The sequence below is a fragment of the Pinus tabuliformis genome, chromosome 4_1 (genome assembly GCF_031772625.1).
Source record: "Pinus tabuliformis cultivar Carrire ecotype Pingquan chromosome 4_1, CPIR1, whole genome shotgun sequence".
NCBI classification, from domain to species: domain Eukaryota; kingdom Viridiplantae; phylum Streptophyta; class Pinopsida; order Pinales; family Pinaceae; genus Pinus; species Pinus tabuliformis.
Window position 1 is genome coordinate 238923209 of NC_142303.1, and position 15048 is coordinate 238938256.

The 15048-nt window shown below is 38.6% G+C and overlaps 1 protein-coding gene and 1 pseudogene across 1 annotated transcript; both read right to left on the reverse strand.

Annotated features, from left to right (window-relative positions):
* Positions 1-7800: 7800 nt before the first annotated feature.
* Positions 7801-8220, reverse strand: LOC149175148 (pectinesterase pseudogene; annotated as a pseudogene).
* Positions 8221-11337: 3117 nt separating this feature from the next.
* Positions 11338-13981, reverse strand: LOC149175149 (pectinesterase-like). Its single transcript, XM_089419532.1, has 2 exons — positions 12918-13981; positions 11338-12171 (listed from the first exon to the last, which is right to left on the reverse strand). Exons 1-2 carry the CDS (start codon positions 13942-13944, stop codon positions 11486-11488), a joined length of 1713 nt encoding a protein of 570 aa, XP_089275658.1. The 5' UTR covers positions 13945-13981; the 3' UTR covers positions 11338-11485.
* Positions 13982-15048: the final 1067 nt, after the last annotated feature.

Consider the following 15048-nt stretch of genomic DNA (forward strand, 5'->3'; position numbering starts at 1 on the left):
TAGAAGGGTTCTTGAGTAAGGGAACAATGGGTGGGGTAGAATCTCTACCACAAGAAGAATGCATTCGAATAAAGCAGTTATTCTTATGGAAAACACAGGCAAATAGCTTGCTAGAAGATAACAGCATTGAAAGACCAGGCGATCATGGAATGAAAGCAGTAAAATCAACTCAAAAATTAGCTCCAAGAAACCCAAGGAAAAAAAGGGGGCAGAAAAAAGAAAAATGAGCTTTTAATGGAATGTGGAAAGCTCGTGATAGACTCAAGTAAGATGAAAGATCTAACCAGTTACTCCTTTACCAATCTGTAATTATGAAGTTTACAACTTGGAACGTAAGAGGTATACGAAGCAAAACAAAACCAGAGAATGCTGAATAATAGAATGAAATAGGTAGCTCCGGATATAATTTTTGTCCAAGAAACAAAATGCTCTGTTCAAAAAATAAGACAAATCCATAGTAGGTGGCTCAGCCGATATGAGTTTATAGAAGTCAAAGTAGAAAATACTGCAGGGGGTATCCTCATCCTCTGGAATCCCCAAAAAATAGGTATTATTGATGTGGAGGCATCAAGGAATTATTTATCAGTTGTTATACAGCCTGTAGGAGACAGGGACACATATCTTGTAATGAATGTGTATGGCCCTCAAGGGTTAGATGACAAAATCAAGTTTATCGATTCCTTAGTGGACCTTCGAAGAAGATTTGCAGGGTTACCGTGGGTTATAGGAGGAGATTTCAACATGATCAGATCTCTCTCGGAGAAAAAAGGGGGTACAAGAGCTCTAAACAAAGATTCCTTAGCTTTCCAATGCTTTTCGGAAAACATGAAGCTGGTGGACATTGAGACAAACAATGGTATTTGCACATGGAACACCAAAAGAGGAGGGGATTCCCAGGTAGCTTCCAAGCTAGACAGATTCATGATCTTTGAAGAGCTCATGCTTCTAGATAAGGAAATAATAGCAGATATTCTTCCTTTTGGAGGCTTAGATCATTGGCCAATTCAAATGGAGATGAAGGGCATTGGCACGCCAAGAAACAAATCGTTCAGATTTGAAAATATGTGGCTTTCACACCCGGATTTCATCAGCAACATTGGAAAGTGGTGGGCTGAAGACTTGTAGATTCAGGGATCATCTATGTTCCTGCTACATAAAAGATTAAAACAAATCAAGTAGAAGCTAAAGGAATGGAACTAGAAGGAATTTGGCAATATTTTCACAAGTAAAAAAATCATGGAAATCAAAATCCTAGAGCTCAATCAAGCTTTGATCAAAAATGGCTTTGACAAAGACAAAAATGATCAAGCAGAGAAATATCACCAAGAATGGGAAAGGCTGTGTAAACAAGAAGAAATTTTTTGGAAACAAAAATCTAAAGTTCTACGGCTAAAAGAAGGAGAACACAATACTAAATGTTTCCACAGATCTACCATTGCGAATAGAACTCACAAGAGAATCTCTTCGATCAAGGACAAGAATGGCCAAACTCATCAAGCCCATGAGGAGATAGAAGCATTGTTAGTAAAGCATTTTTGGGACATAGCCAAGGAAAACTTTCCAGGAAGACAACCTTTCATTAAGAATTTAGTTAAGCACATACCTAAACCAGTATCCAGAGAGGACAATTGTAATCTCAACAAACCTGTAACTTAAAAGGAAATCAGTGAGGTCCTCAAGGAAATGCAAAATGGAAAGGCAACAGGTCCGGATGGATTTAATGTGGATTTCTTCAAAGCCTACTGGAATATTGTTAAAAGGGATATTGTAGAGATAGTAGAAAACTCCAGGCAGAACAATACCATTTTGAAAGCTCTCAATACATCCTTTATTGCCCTTATTCCAAAACATGATAATGCTCAAACACCTGAGAGATATAGGCCCATCGCCTTATGCAATGTTGTCTGTAAATAATCTCCAAGGTGGTGGCCAACAGACTCAAACCCCTGCTGCCCATGCTTATCTCCGGGAAACAAACAGGGTATGTAGAAGGAAGACAAATTCTGGACAACATAATTCAAGCTCATGAGGTGGTTCACTGATTAACTTGCAACAAGAGAGCGGGAATGATCATGCAACTGGACATAGCCAAAGCATTTGACAAAGTGAATTGGACATACATCAAAAAAGTGCTCACAGTGTTTGGTTTTGATCATAATTGGGTCAGATGGGTCATGGCCCTTGTGACTTCATCCAGCATTTCAATTTTAGTGAATGGCTCTCCTTCTGAGCTTTTTCTCCCTTCGAGGGGTCTAAGACAAGGAGATCCGCTCTCTCCTTTTTTCTTCATCCTCATGATGGAAGGGTTGGGGTGGTCTATCAAGCATGCAAGAGTAATGGGAAGAATTCAAGGACTCCAACTTACGGATAATGGACAAGTTCTGATTCATCAACAGTTTGTAGATGATACCATGTTACAAGGAATTCCCACAGTCAAAGAAGCACTTGCTTACAAACAGATTTTGGATGACTTTGCGAAGGCCACAGCTATGGAAGTTAACCTGACCAAATCAAAAGTCTTTTTCTTTGACACTAATATTGCCATTGAGAGAAATGTCTCCGGAATTTTAGGCTTTCAGAGAGAATCTCTTCCCTATAAGTATTTGGGAGTTCCACTTACAGCTAAACCCTGACACAAGAGTATATGGGATCCATTAATAACTAAAATGTAAGACAAGGTCAAGAAATGGACAAACGGATCTTTAAATTTAGCTGGTAGACTGGTTCTTACTAAAGCAATTCTCCAAGTTATCCCAATCTTCATGCTATCATCCCTCCCAGCTCCAATAGGAGCCTTGCAGCAATTTGGGAGTATTCAACGAGATTTTATGTGGGGCAAAGAGGAAACAAGGAAAAAATGGGCTTTAGTCTCATGGGAAAAGATCTGCAAACCCAAGAACCAAGGAGGCCTGGGTTTGGACAACCTAGAGATTCTCAACAAGGCTCTAGGAGCCAAACTTTGGTGGAGGTGGGTTAAGGATCCTATAGCTCAATGGGCAAGCATCTAGAAGGAAAAATATGCCAATGCTTGGCCGGATTCTGATATCATACGTATGACAGGAACAATGAAAGGCTCCCTCATATGGAACAAGGCCTGGGAGAATAGAGAAGTGGTTAAAAATAATAGTTTCTGGGAAATCATAGAGGGAGATCTGGCACATTTCTGGGAGGAGAAATGGCAACAAGAACCTAATCTACTGAAGGAATAATTTTTAGGCCTCAAGCAAGAGACTAACAATCAAGGGCTAGTAAAGGTGAAAGACTTTTGGGAGAACCCACATAATGTAGGAAACTGGAGAATCTGGAGAAAAATTGAGGGCAGAGAGGATAGAACCCTCAATAGTAAAGCAGAGTCCCTTAAGAGACTGTTGGATCAGAGAATAATTTTAGTAACGGAAGGGTAGGACCAACTGAGATGGGTAACAACAAAGAGGGCAACTTTAATATCAAGGAAGATAAAGGTTTTCTTCTTGATCTGGAACCCCAAGCTCCTACTAAAACTTGGTAGAAGCTTTGGAGGCACAAAGGCTGGATGAAAATCAAAATATTCATGTGGTTAATTCACCACAGGAAAATTTTAACCTGGGACAACCTTAAAAAAAGGGGCATGATAGGACCCTCCAGTTGTCATCTCCGTGAGACCCAAGAGGAGACTATAGAGCATCTTCTCAACAACTGTATTTTCACCGACAGGATATGAGAATTTTTTACCAACATCTTCAAACAGTCTGATAGAGACAAAGAAAGTGTTGCCAACACTCTAAACAACTAGTGGAATAATTTTTCAGATAATGAAATTATCAACTCTTCCTGGGATCTTGTGCCAGGTTTCATTATTTGGAATGTGTGGAAAGAAAGGAACAAAAGAATATTCAAAGAGGTAAAGTCTGCCTCGCTTAGCCTGGTGGAGCTGATCGTAAAACAACTTAAGGAGATAGTGGGCACCACGCTTAGGAATCTCCCCAAAAATCCTCCCTCAGTAGAAGATTTGAAAACCCTCCAGCTGTTAGACATGCACGGGCTTACTCCTAAAAGTCTAGATAAGAAATAAACCATGAGAGATAAGGTGGAGGAATTCTAGCATCCCCCCCTGAAGGTTTTTTAAAGTACAACATTGATGGAGCTTCCAAAGGCAACCCAAGGGAGGCTGGTTTTGGGGGAGTTCTAAGGGATGATACAGGTAGCATAATCTCCCTCTTCCATGGTCACTTAGGAAAAGCCACTAACAACATGGCAGAATTAATGGCTTTGGAACAATGCTTAGAATTTTTGATACAGAGAAATTGCCAAAATGTCATAATAGAAGCGGATTCAGAGTTAGTCATAAACGCAACCAAAAGAATCAGTAATGGAATAGGGCCGGAAAAGGTCACGAAACACTGGAGGTTATCTAGGGTTCTTCAGAGAATTCAAGTGCATCTACAGGAACTCCACACTCTCAGATTCATTCATGTGAGGAGAAAGGCCAACGAATTGGCAGAAATTCTAGCCAACCAAGGTGTCAGCTACAAGGACAGTGCAATCTTAAGGAGATGGAATACAATGGCACAGAGCAATCTGAAAAAGCTTTGCCATAACCAGGTGGAGGAGTACAAAGAAGAGTACAGAAGCATAATGATAGAACCCAACTAGTAATGGTCAGCAGTCAAAGGGCTACTCCAAGTGGGACAAAACAGTGCACAATGGAAGGTAAGCCAAGGTTAGAGGTAAAGTGGACCACGATCAGGACTATTCTCAGTGTCGGGCGACAGAGTTTCCCGGACCGACGAAAGCAGCAACTAAAACTTTCGCATCATCCTAATTTTTCAGTGAGGGAAGGCAAAACCGCCTTTGAGTAGTTTTGAGGCGATCGCACAACTTTCATGTTAAAAGTGGTTTTAGATTTTTGGCAGCGATGCCATAAAAAGCATGACACGTGGTGGAGGGCCTCGTCCAAAAACCACTCTCCCCGCGCCCTAAAGGTCGATGACTTCAGGCATGCGATTTTCTGCTCAGCCGTCCAATGGCGCAAGGTAAATCAACGCTCTGGATTCATCGAGCAGTTTGGTGGGGCCCATGGGTTTGGTCACTCTTTGAGCTCCACGTGGCGGTGGGGCCAGAGGGATTCCCGCCCTCATCGCAGGATATCACCCATGCATGTGGGCAGGCGCGATTTCAATCTCCACCGTCAGATGGCACATGGAGATTCAACGGATCAAATTGCTCGAAGAAAGGAGCAACTAAAACTTCCGCATCATCCTATTTTTTCAGTGACGGAAGTCAAAACCGCCTTTGGGTGATTTCAAAGCGATCGCACAACTTTCATGTTAAAAGTGGTTTCAGATTTTCAGCAACAATGCCATAGAAAGCATGACACATGGTGGAGGGCCCGATCCAAAAACCACTTTCCTTGCGCCCTAAAGGTCGATGACTTCGGGCTCTGCTCAGCCGTCCGATGGTGCAAGGTAAATCAACGCTCTGGATACTTCGAGCAGTTTGATGGGGCCCAAGGGTTTGGTCACTCTTTGAGCTCCACGTGGCGGTGGGGCCGGAGGGATTTATGCCCTCATCACATGCTATCTCCCGTGCACGTGGGCTGGCGCGATTTCAATCTCCACCTTCAGATGGCACATGGAGATTCAGTGGATCAGATTGCTACTGCGGACACTCGAGGTAATTGGCGAGCTGCTCTTCAGTCCGACTTGATCTACAATCAGTGGATCAAATGGTAAGGCTCAAGGGACGAGTTTAATGCGGAAGGCTAGGTTTGGCGGGAAAAGTTCTTTCCGAGGGACTGTTCCCAAGTTTGTGAATCCGGGCGGTCATGCTACGTTATTTGCAAACAACCATGTGTCCTGTTCTTTTTGGATCCAAGTCCAATCTTATGTTTTTTCTTTTGAGATAGGTAAAGTTTGGAGGTAGGGGGTTAGGAATAGTTTTCTTGGAACATCTCCATAGTCAATGACCATGAAAATATTGATGTAATATATGTACTTTATTTTATGATTAATGAATTAAAAGGTCCAACTCTTGCATTAGCAAAAAAAAATTAAAAAAAAAATGGTAAAAAAACTACTTAAAAATTATTTTTCCCTGATATAGAAATATAATTTGTATATTTCTTCCCAAAACTGTCTATTAGTGCTAGAGAGTGTATGGTTTAATTCGTTATGGGCATTCAGATCCAAGAAATTGGCAATGGAATAGGTAGGCTTGCGTTATACATCATTGATAAAAGCAATTTAATATATAAACTTTGGAAGGACTTTAAGTTGAAAAAAAATATTTTAACCGTCATATCTGCACAAGATAAGAATAAAATCTCCATGAACAGTCATAATAACAATGGAGGAGAAAAGAAGCCTACTATACGAGGCAGTTCTTTCATAATTTCCATGCGTTGAAGACCCTATGACTGTCCGATGCGTCCAATTTTTTATTCTTAAAAAAAGAGAAAAGAAGCCTACTGTGAGAGGCACTTCTTTCATAATTGCCTTGCGTGGAAGACCCTATGGGTGTTCTGCTAAATTTTTCATTCTAAAATAAAAAAGGGTTGTGCTCTAAATTTTGCTTATGTAAAAGGATATAATTTATCACTTTAAATTAAATTTTGCTGATGTAAAAATATATAATTTATCAATTTAAATTAAATTCTGATCGATTTAAATGAGATTCTCATTGTAATACTGAAAAAGAATGACCGTGTACATGAAAACTTCAATGATTTTTGTAGCTTTTATCGGACAACAATAGCAATTTTCTAAAAACACCATCAAAATATGAATACATTCACTTCAACGAATGTGTCTTGCAGAACATTCACTTATCTAGGGCATCGGACAAACACTTGCCCTAGGGCTATGTTAATGTAAATTTATTCACCCTATATCACAGCGTTGAATGCCCTAGATATAGCGTTGACTCTAAAAATTAAACATTTATGAAAATAATGAAATGCTCTAATTTATAAATTTTAATGTGCAACACTAGTAAATGTGTTAAAATTTAGTTTATTTAGGGCATTGTATCTGAGTGGGAGTAAATAAATGTGCTCTAATTTAGAATCACTCACAAATTGTAAACCCTATTGAGAGGATGTGCTATTTAGCTTTTGTCATCAGCACCAACACCTCCTTATGCTCTTCAATCTGCCATTCATCTTCACATGCTCCAATAGAGTTGAATTTCCCTCCTGTAAAAACAGAGTAAACACAGAATACAGATGATACTAACCTCATGCATGTTATGAAAACACAAGGGCTAACCAAACAGAATAGTAACGTGATTGGCGCACGCACAATGAAGCCTAATTAGTTATCCGTCGAAACAAAGCGTAGCGATTGTTTCTGGTTGCCTTAACGCGTCAGCCGTCGATATCGACTAGACGAAGGATATACGTTCCCTCGATATCGACATATTCCTTCTAGGATTTATGTGGACCGTCGATTGAAATAAAAAATGGAAGTCACCGCTTATTTTAATGAATTGGTACGAAAGTCATCTCTTACCAATAATAATACTTATAAAACAAATGCATAACATTACGAGGAAACTTATTTTTAACTGTTATTGATATCTCTAGATTTTCAACAACTTTGTATAGAGTGCCGCACGACGATCGTGGAACCTGTGTGAATAGACTTGAATCAAAGGCTTTAATGTAGATTATTTACGGTTGCATCGCACTCGAATGCTACATTGAAATCAATAAATAATTCTAAAGAGTACTACAATTGAAATTAAGAAACAATGAACGGAGATACTTCGAATGCTCAGTAACCAGCTCTTAGTGACGAATACAACAGGATATTGTCATTCTTGTTAATCTAAGGCTGCATCGAAGGGCACGTCTTCTATCCATGCATCACCAGAAATGAAATTAGCCACTGTGAAATTTTGAGCATCAGAAATATTCATGGTGTGATATCCAGGCTGAACTCGGTCTGCAGTTCCTGCTCCGGGTCCTGAATTCATATATTCACCATAATAGAGCGTGGTCAAAGTAAAGTCCCCCGACCATTCCAGCCAACCCGCAGGATCGACGACATCATCTATATATGATTCGATATAAACCGTACGAGAGTAATTTTTCCATCGCCTTCCCAAGAATGTTTGGAAAGAGCTATTCACAGGAGCTAGATCAGGCGCAGCAGAGACGTTGCAGTTTTGAATAGAGATTCCAGTGTTTTGATTTGGATCATCTCTTCCTTGAGCCGTAAAACAATTCTTTTGATTATCCATCGGTTTTCTAGCCAATAGATTGCAGTTTTGAAACACAGCTGCAGCGTTGCCAAGATAAAATCAACCGTGCCATAAATGTCGCATTCCCTGTAGAACTGTCGATTTTCACATTAAGACAATCTTTGTCACTGTGTGATGTTGGAGCATGGTTGACCATGATTATAAACCCAAGAAATTTATATTAAAGCTGAGGATTAATATTATAAACCCTATTAATAAATATAACATTAATATTTAATATTATAAATAAAAGGTATATAAACCCTAAGATAAATATTATAAAACTTAAAATAAACATGGTTGATCGTGGTTGACCATAGTTCATTTTCATATTGAGACAATCTTTGTCACAAAGCGACATTGGGCCATGGTTGGTCATCGTTGAGCATGATTGATTTTCATATCAGGACAAGCTTTGTCCCATTGCAACATCGGACCATGGTTAATTTTCATACTGAGAAAATATGTCACAATGTCACACTCGATCATAGTATTTATATTAAAGCCAAAGATTTATATTATAAACCATCTGAATAATATTACACCCTAAGAATATCAACCCTTAGACTAATAAACCCAACAGATTGATATTATAAAGCAAATGGAATAATAAACGAGAGGGATTAATAATAAAAACCGAAGGGATTATAAACCTAAGATAATAATATTAAACCCAAAGGATTAATATTACAAACCCAATGTATATAAACTCTGTAAAAATATTATAAACCCTAAAATAGACATGATTGAGCATGGTCGATTTTCATAATGAGACAATCTTTGTCACGAGGCGACGTTGAACTATGGCTAACCATGGTTGACCATGATTGATTTTCATATCAAGACAATCTTTTTCACAATTAGACGTTGGAGCATGGTTGAGCATGGTTGAGCATGGTTGATTTTCATATTGAGACAATCTTTGTCATAATGCAACGGTGTACCATGGCAGTCATAATGCGACATTAGACCTTGAGACAATATTTCATATAATGTGACCAAGATTACTAACCATGGTTGACCATGGTGGACCATGATTGATTTTCATATTTAGACAATCTCTCACACAATGAAATGTTAGACCATGGTCGATCATGGTTGACCATGGTTGATTTTCATATTGAGACAATATTTGTCACAATGTGATGTCGAACCATGGTGAGCCATTGTTGTCACAATGTGACATTGGACCAAGAGACAATCTTAAACCATATGAATATTAAGTCTCACAATCAGTATTAAAACATATGGACCCCACCATTAATATTAAACCATATGAATATAAACCCTCGAAGGTTCACAAACCCAAGGGATTATTATTATATACCTAAAGTATTTTAAACTTAAGGTTTTAATATTAAACCCGAAGATTAATATTATAAACAATGGGTTTAAAATTAAACCTTAGGAATAAAAACATATGATCAATATTAGAAACCCTAGGATCATTATTATAAACCCAAGGATCATTATTATGATTAATATTTTAAACCCTATAATTAATATTATACCCTAGCAATATGAACCCTTAGGTTAATAAACCCAAGGGATTGATATTTTAACCCCAAGGAATTTATACCAAAAAGCCAAGGAAATAATATTAAACTGAAGGCATTAATATTATAAACCTAAGTTATGTAAACCCTAAGATAAATATTATAAACATATTGAGACAATATTTGTCACAATGTGATGGTGGCCCATAGTTAACCACGGTTGACCATGGTTGTCACAATGCGACATTAGACCTTGAGGCAATATTTCTCACAATGTGACCATGGTTATTGGGCATGGTTGACCATGATTCACCATGGTGGACCATGATTGGTTTTCATATGTAGACAATATTTCTTACAATTTGATGTTGGATCATGGTCAACCATGGTTGATTTTCATATTGAGACATTTTTTTCCAGAATGTGATGTCAGACCATGGATGACCATCATTGTCATAGTGTGACGTTGGACCAAGAGATAATCTTTGTCACAATGTGATAATGATTATTGACCATGGTTGATTTTCTTATTGAGAAAATATTTGTCACAATGTGAAGTTGGACCATGGTTGTCCATGGTTGACCATGACTAACCGTGGTTGATTTTCATATCAAGACAATCTTTGTCACAATGAGATGTTGGACCATGGTTGACCATGGTCGACCATGGCTAACCATGGTCAACCACAGTTCATCATGATTGACCATGGTTCATCATGATTGGCTATGGTGGTTGAGCATCGATGACCATGGTTGACCATGGTTTATTTTCATATAGAGACAATATCTCTCACGATGTCATAATGGACCATGAATGACCATAATTGACCATGGTTGATGATAGTTGATTTTCATATTGATATCATCTTTGTCACACTCCCAAGGGATTTATACTATAAACCCAAATGATTTAAACCCTAAAAAAAATATTATAAACTCCAAAATTAACATTAAACCTTAATTATTTACCGTGACTCACCAAAAATGGCTACGGTTTACCATGATTAATCATTGTTGATTTTAATATTGAAACAATCATTGTCACAATGTGACTTTGGACCATGGTTGAGCATGGTTCACAATGGTTGATTTTCATATTCAGACAATATTTTCCACAAACCCAAGGGATTGATATTATAAACCCAAGGGATATAAACCCTACGATAAATATTATAATCCCTAAAATAAACATTAAATTCTAACATTACTTTGATATCCCTTAAGATTATATTATAAAGCAAATAGATTAATAAACCCAAGGAATAAACCCTATGGTTAATATTATAAACCGAAAGGACTAATGAAATTAAGGGACTAATAAACCTTATTATGATTAATGCTATAAACCCTTATATTAATATTATAAACACTAGGATTAATTGTATAAATCATGTAGACAAATAAACTCTAAAATTAATATTATAAACCTTATGAATAATATTATACCTAAGAGTATGAATTCTTAAGACAAAGCAAAACCAAGAGATTGATATTATAAACACAAAAAATAACAAGCAAACCTATTTTCAACAAATTTGTATAGAGTGCCTCATGAAGATCATGGAATTAAGCTGAAGGTTTCTGCCAAGAGAACATGTATGAATAGACTTGAATCAAAGGAGATTATTTGCATCGCACTGGAATGCTACATTGAAATCAATAAATATAAAGAATGCTACACTTGAAATTAAGAAACAATGAACGGAGATAATTCGAATGCTGAGGAAGCAGCTCTTAGTGACAAATACAACAGGATATTGTCATTCTTTTTAATTTAAGGCTGCATCGAAGGGCACGTCTTCTATCCATGCGTCACCAGAAATGAAATTAGCCACTGTGAAATTTTGAGCATCAGAAATATTCATGGTGTGATATCCAGGCCATTGAACTCGCTCTGCAGTTCCTGCTCCGGGTCCCGAATTCATATATTCGCCATAATAGAGCGTGGTCAAAGCAAAGTCCCCCGACCATTCCAGCCAACCCGCAGGATCGACGACATCATCTATATATGATTCGATATAAACCGTACGAGAGTAATTTTTCCATGGCCTTCCTAAGAATGTTTGGAAAGAGCTATTCACTGGAGCTAGATCAGCCGCAGCTGAGACGTTGCAGTTTTGAATGGAGATTCCAGTGTTTTGATTTGGATCATCTCTTCCTTGAGCCGTAAAACAATTCTTTTGATTATCCATCGGTTTTCTAGCCAATAGATTGCAGTTTTGAAACACAGCTGCAGCGTTGCCGAAGATAAAATCAACTGTGCCATAAATGTCGCATTCCCTGTAGAACTGTCGAAGAGAGTGTGCATAGAGAGTATCTTGGTAGCCTTTAAAGCTGCAGCGGTAGAATGCTGATAGATCCGACCCAACTCGGAGGGCGACAGCCTGATGCTTCTCTGGTCCCGCAGTGTTCTCGAAAGTGATATCCCGAGCGATAAAGCCTTGCCCCACGACAGCTGCGATCACAAATATTTCACGAATCAGCGCGACCATAAAAGAAAACTCCAGCCAAAGGGACTGTATAGTGACGGATGAAGACAGCGAAGTTGTAATAAATAAAGAAGAAGCTACACTAAGAATGTTTACAAAAGTGGCATATCCTTCTTAAATTCCATGATACGCAAATTCAAAAATTCTTAACTTTGAACGGATTATGGGAATATTTTAGAATTTGAGAATTTGAAGTTGAGGATAGGTTAATTGTTTGACCCACTATCAAATTCTGGGATATTCATCGAATCTGCAATCTACATATAAATACCCAGCTTATCTAGCTTTAAGTGTTTAGACAATTTTTAGGAAAAGACTTGGCTAAACAATTATGACCTTAGGAAAATATTCTGGAATCTGAGAGAGGTCAATTGTTTGACCTTTCCAGACTATCAGATTCTAAGAATATCCCAAATTCTAAAAATATCCCAGAATCTGAAATCCACAATTGACCTCTCTACACAGTCAGATTCTGAATTATTCTGGGAATCTGCAAGGATGTTCATGATGTTATTGAACATAAGCCAGGTAATTCTCAGAGTGATTAATAAAAAATAGTCAGAACAGAAACGAGGAAAGGTAAGGAGGGATTTGTTGGATTCATGCAATATACAGATAACAGATTTGTCAAAATTAGCAATACCTCAAGCTCACAAGAGGTCTTCATCGCGACAAAGGAAGAACTGAAAACATAACGAGAGAAACAGCTTACCGACTGTTGCAGAGCGAAATGTTGTCCATCCGTCCACAACGCTCCTATTTCCAGTGATCACAGTGGAGTTTATGCCATCTCCCAGCAAAATAATATTTGTTTTGTATTTTGGCACCTCAATGTATTCGTGGTAGACTCCCTCTGTAACATGTATCACATATCTATCTGAACTTTTGTTTGGAGCAGCATTCAGTGCGTCAGTGATTGTGGTATAATTACCACTACCGTCCTGAGCCACGGTGACGACATTCTCGTCTAAAGCACCGTCAACTTCTTCAGAGGTTTGAAGAAGGCTCCTTCGGTCTGAAGCAGACAACCATGAAGGGAATCCATCATTGACGACTCCATAATGTGAAAGAAATTCATCATCATCGACTACATCAACTTGATCATGACTCCTTGGATCGGATAACAGGCGTCGGCTGTGCGCAGGAGGACTCTTGGAATCCTTACTAACGACAGAAATGTTTTTGACAAGAGCCAAAGCATTGCTCACAACTCGCGACATATTAAGCACCCACTTAGTCAAAATATTTTGCAGGCTTCCGCTAGCCTCCTCAAGGCTTTGGAGGCAGGTAGCCTGATTAGTAAGAGCTGCACTAAGCCAAGTCTGAATGTCAACTGCCTGCCTCCATTTCAAAGAATTAGCAGTAACATTCGACAAGGAATTGCTCAGGTCGTCCAACGTTAGATCATACAACTGCATGCAATCTTCAATAGCATCCAGTTGCTTGCCTTTGAATGCCAATCGTGGCACACGAGAAATTATTTGTAACACTTTTTGTCCTTCGGTAATGCCCAGCCTGATAGCCATCCTGCCGAGATCCATGGAATTTGCTTGCAGTGATCCAGTAAACAGGCTCGACATTGTCGAAACACAGAATTTCGGATCCAATGTCACGTCGCAAGCAGATTTGAGAGAACCGCGATGAGGCAGTTCATCGCATTCAATCTGGACAAACCTGAGACATATGATAAAGAAAACCAAAGCCTTAAACCTAAATCTAAAAGCCATTGCAGAATGCATTACTTTTCTTTTAATTGCAACGTAATGTATCAACAAACTGTTCTCTCACTCTCTCTCTCAAACATGTATATATATATATATAAGCAGGAGGTGATGTTGGAACAAATAACCTATACGCTTTTCACCAACTCCGGATCACTGCACGGATCGATTACCGATGCCACATCAACTGAGGCGGCACGTATCTGGCACCGCCTTGGGCGTCTTCCACCGCCACATCCCTGGCCTCCACAGAAATTGTGGGCCCTCCACGCCACAGAATATTAGCTCTCAACGTAGAAGATTGTGACCATGTCCATGGCCTCCACACAGGTCCCTCCACGCGCCAGACGCAAGTGGATGGAGGTAACTTGCAGCCTGTGGGAATTATCTTCCACCTCATCCAGTTGTCTTCTTTACCTCAAACAAATATGGATGGTACAGTCTACCTATTCTACTTCCGTTGAGCTCGTACACTCATCAGTTTGACGTTTTAACGCGGCATCGCCAATAGAAATTTCGTGCCGCCAACCGACTTTGAATTCTCTCATTCCCTAAAGAACTCTGTAATGCGACATTAGCGCATCATTTATTCACCAAACACTTTTATAATAACATGTTGACCACCGAAACATGCGGGAACCATAATCAAAAGTCAAAAAACGCGGAATTGGTGATCACTACCGGTTGATACTGACTCACATGTTAGTCTTTGATCCTCATAATAAAACGTTTAGATAATATACAAATAAAAAAAGGAATGTGAGAAGAAGGGAAGAAAAGCTATTTCACAGTAGTAGAATTATTTATGTGCTTCCACTTCTAGGTTGTATGCTAAACCTGTTATATATATCCCATACCCATACATGCTAAGATATAGTTTAAAATTAGATATGCTATGTGATGTTATCATTTTAATCTATTCTTTAACTAACACTTGGATTACAAGATCCGAGGATTGTATTTTCATCCCATATCATAGGTGAACCAATAACACTGTGAGGTAGTTTCAATCTAACAAAGTAAAATAAATCTTGTTTGCTTCATCGATCTTGTTGTAGATAAATATTGCACTTGCAGCACGAGACAAAGAAAACTCCCTAGAGACAACCTCTTGATTGATTG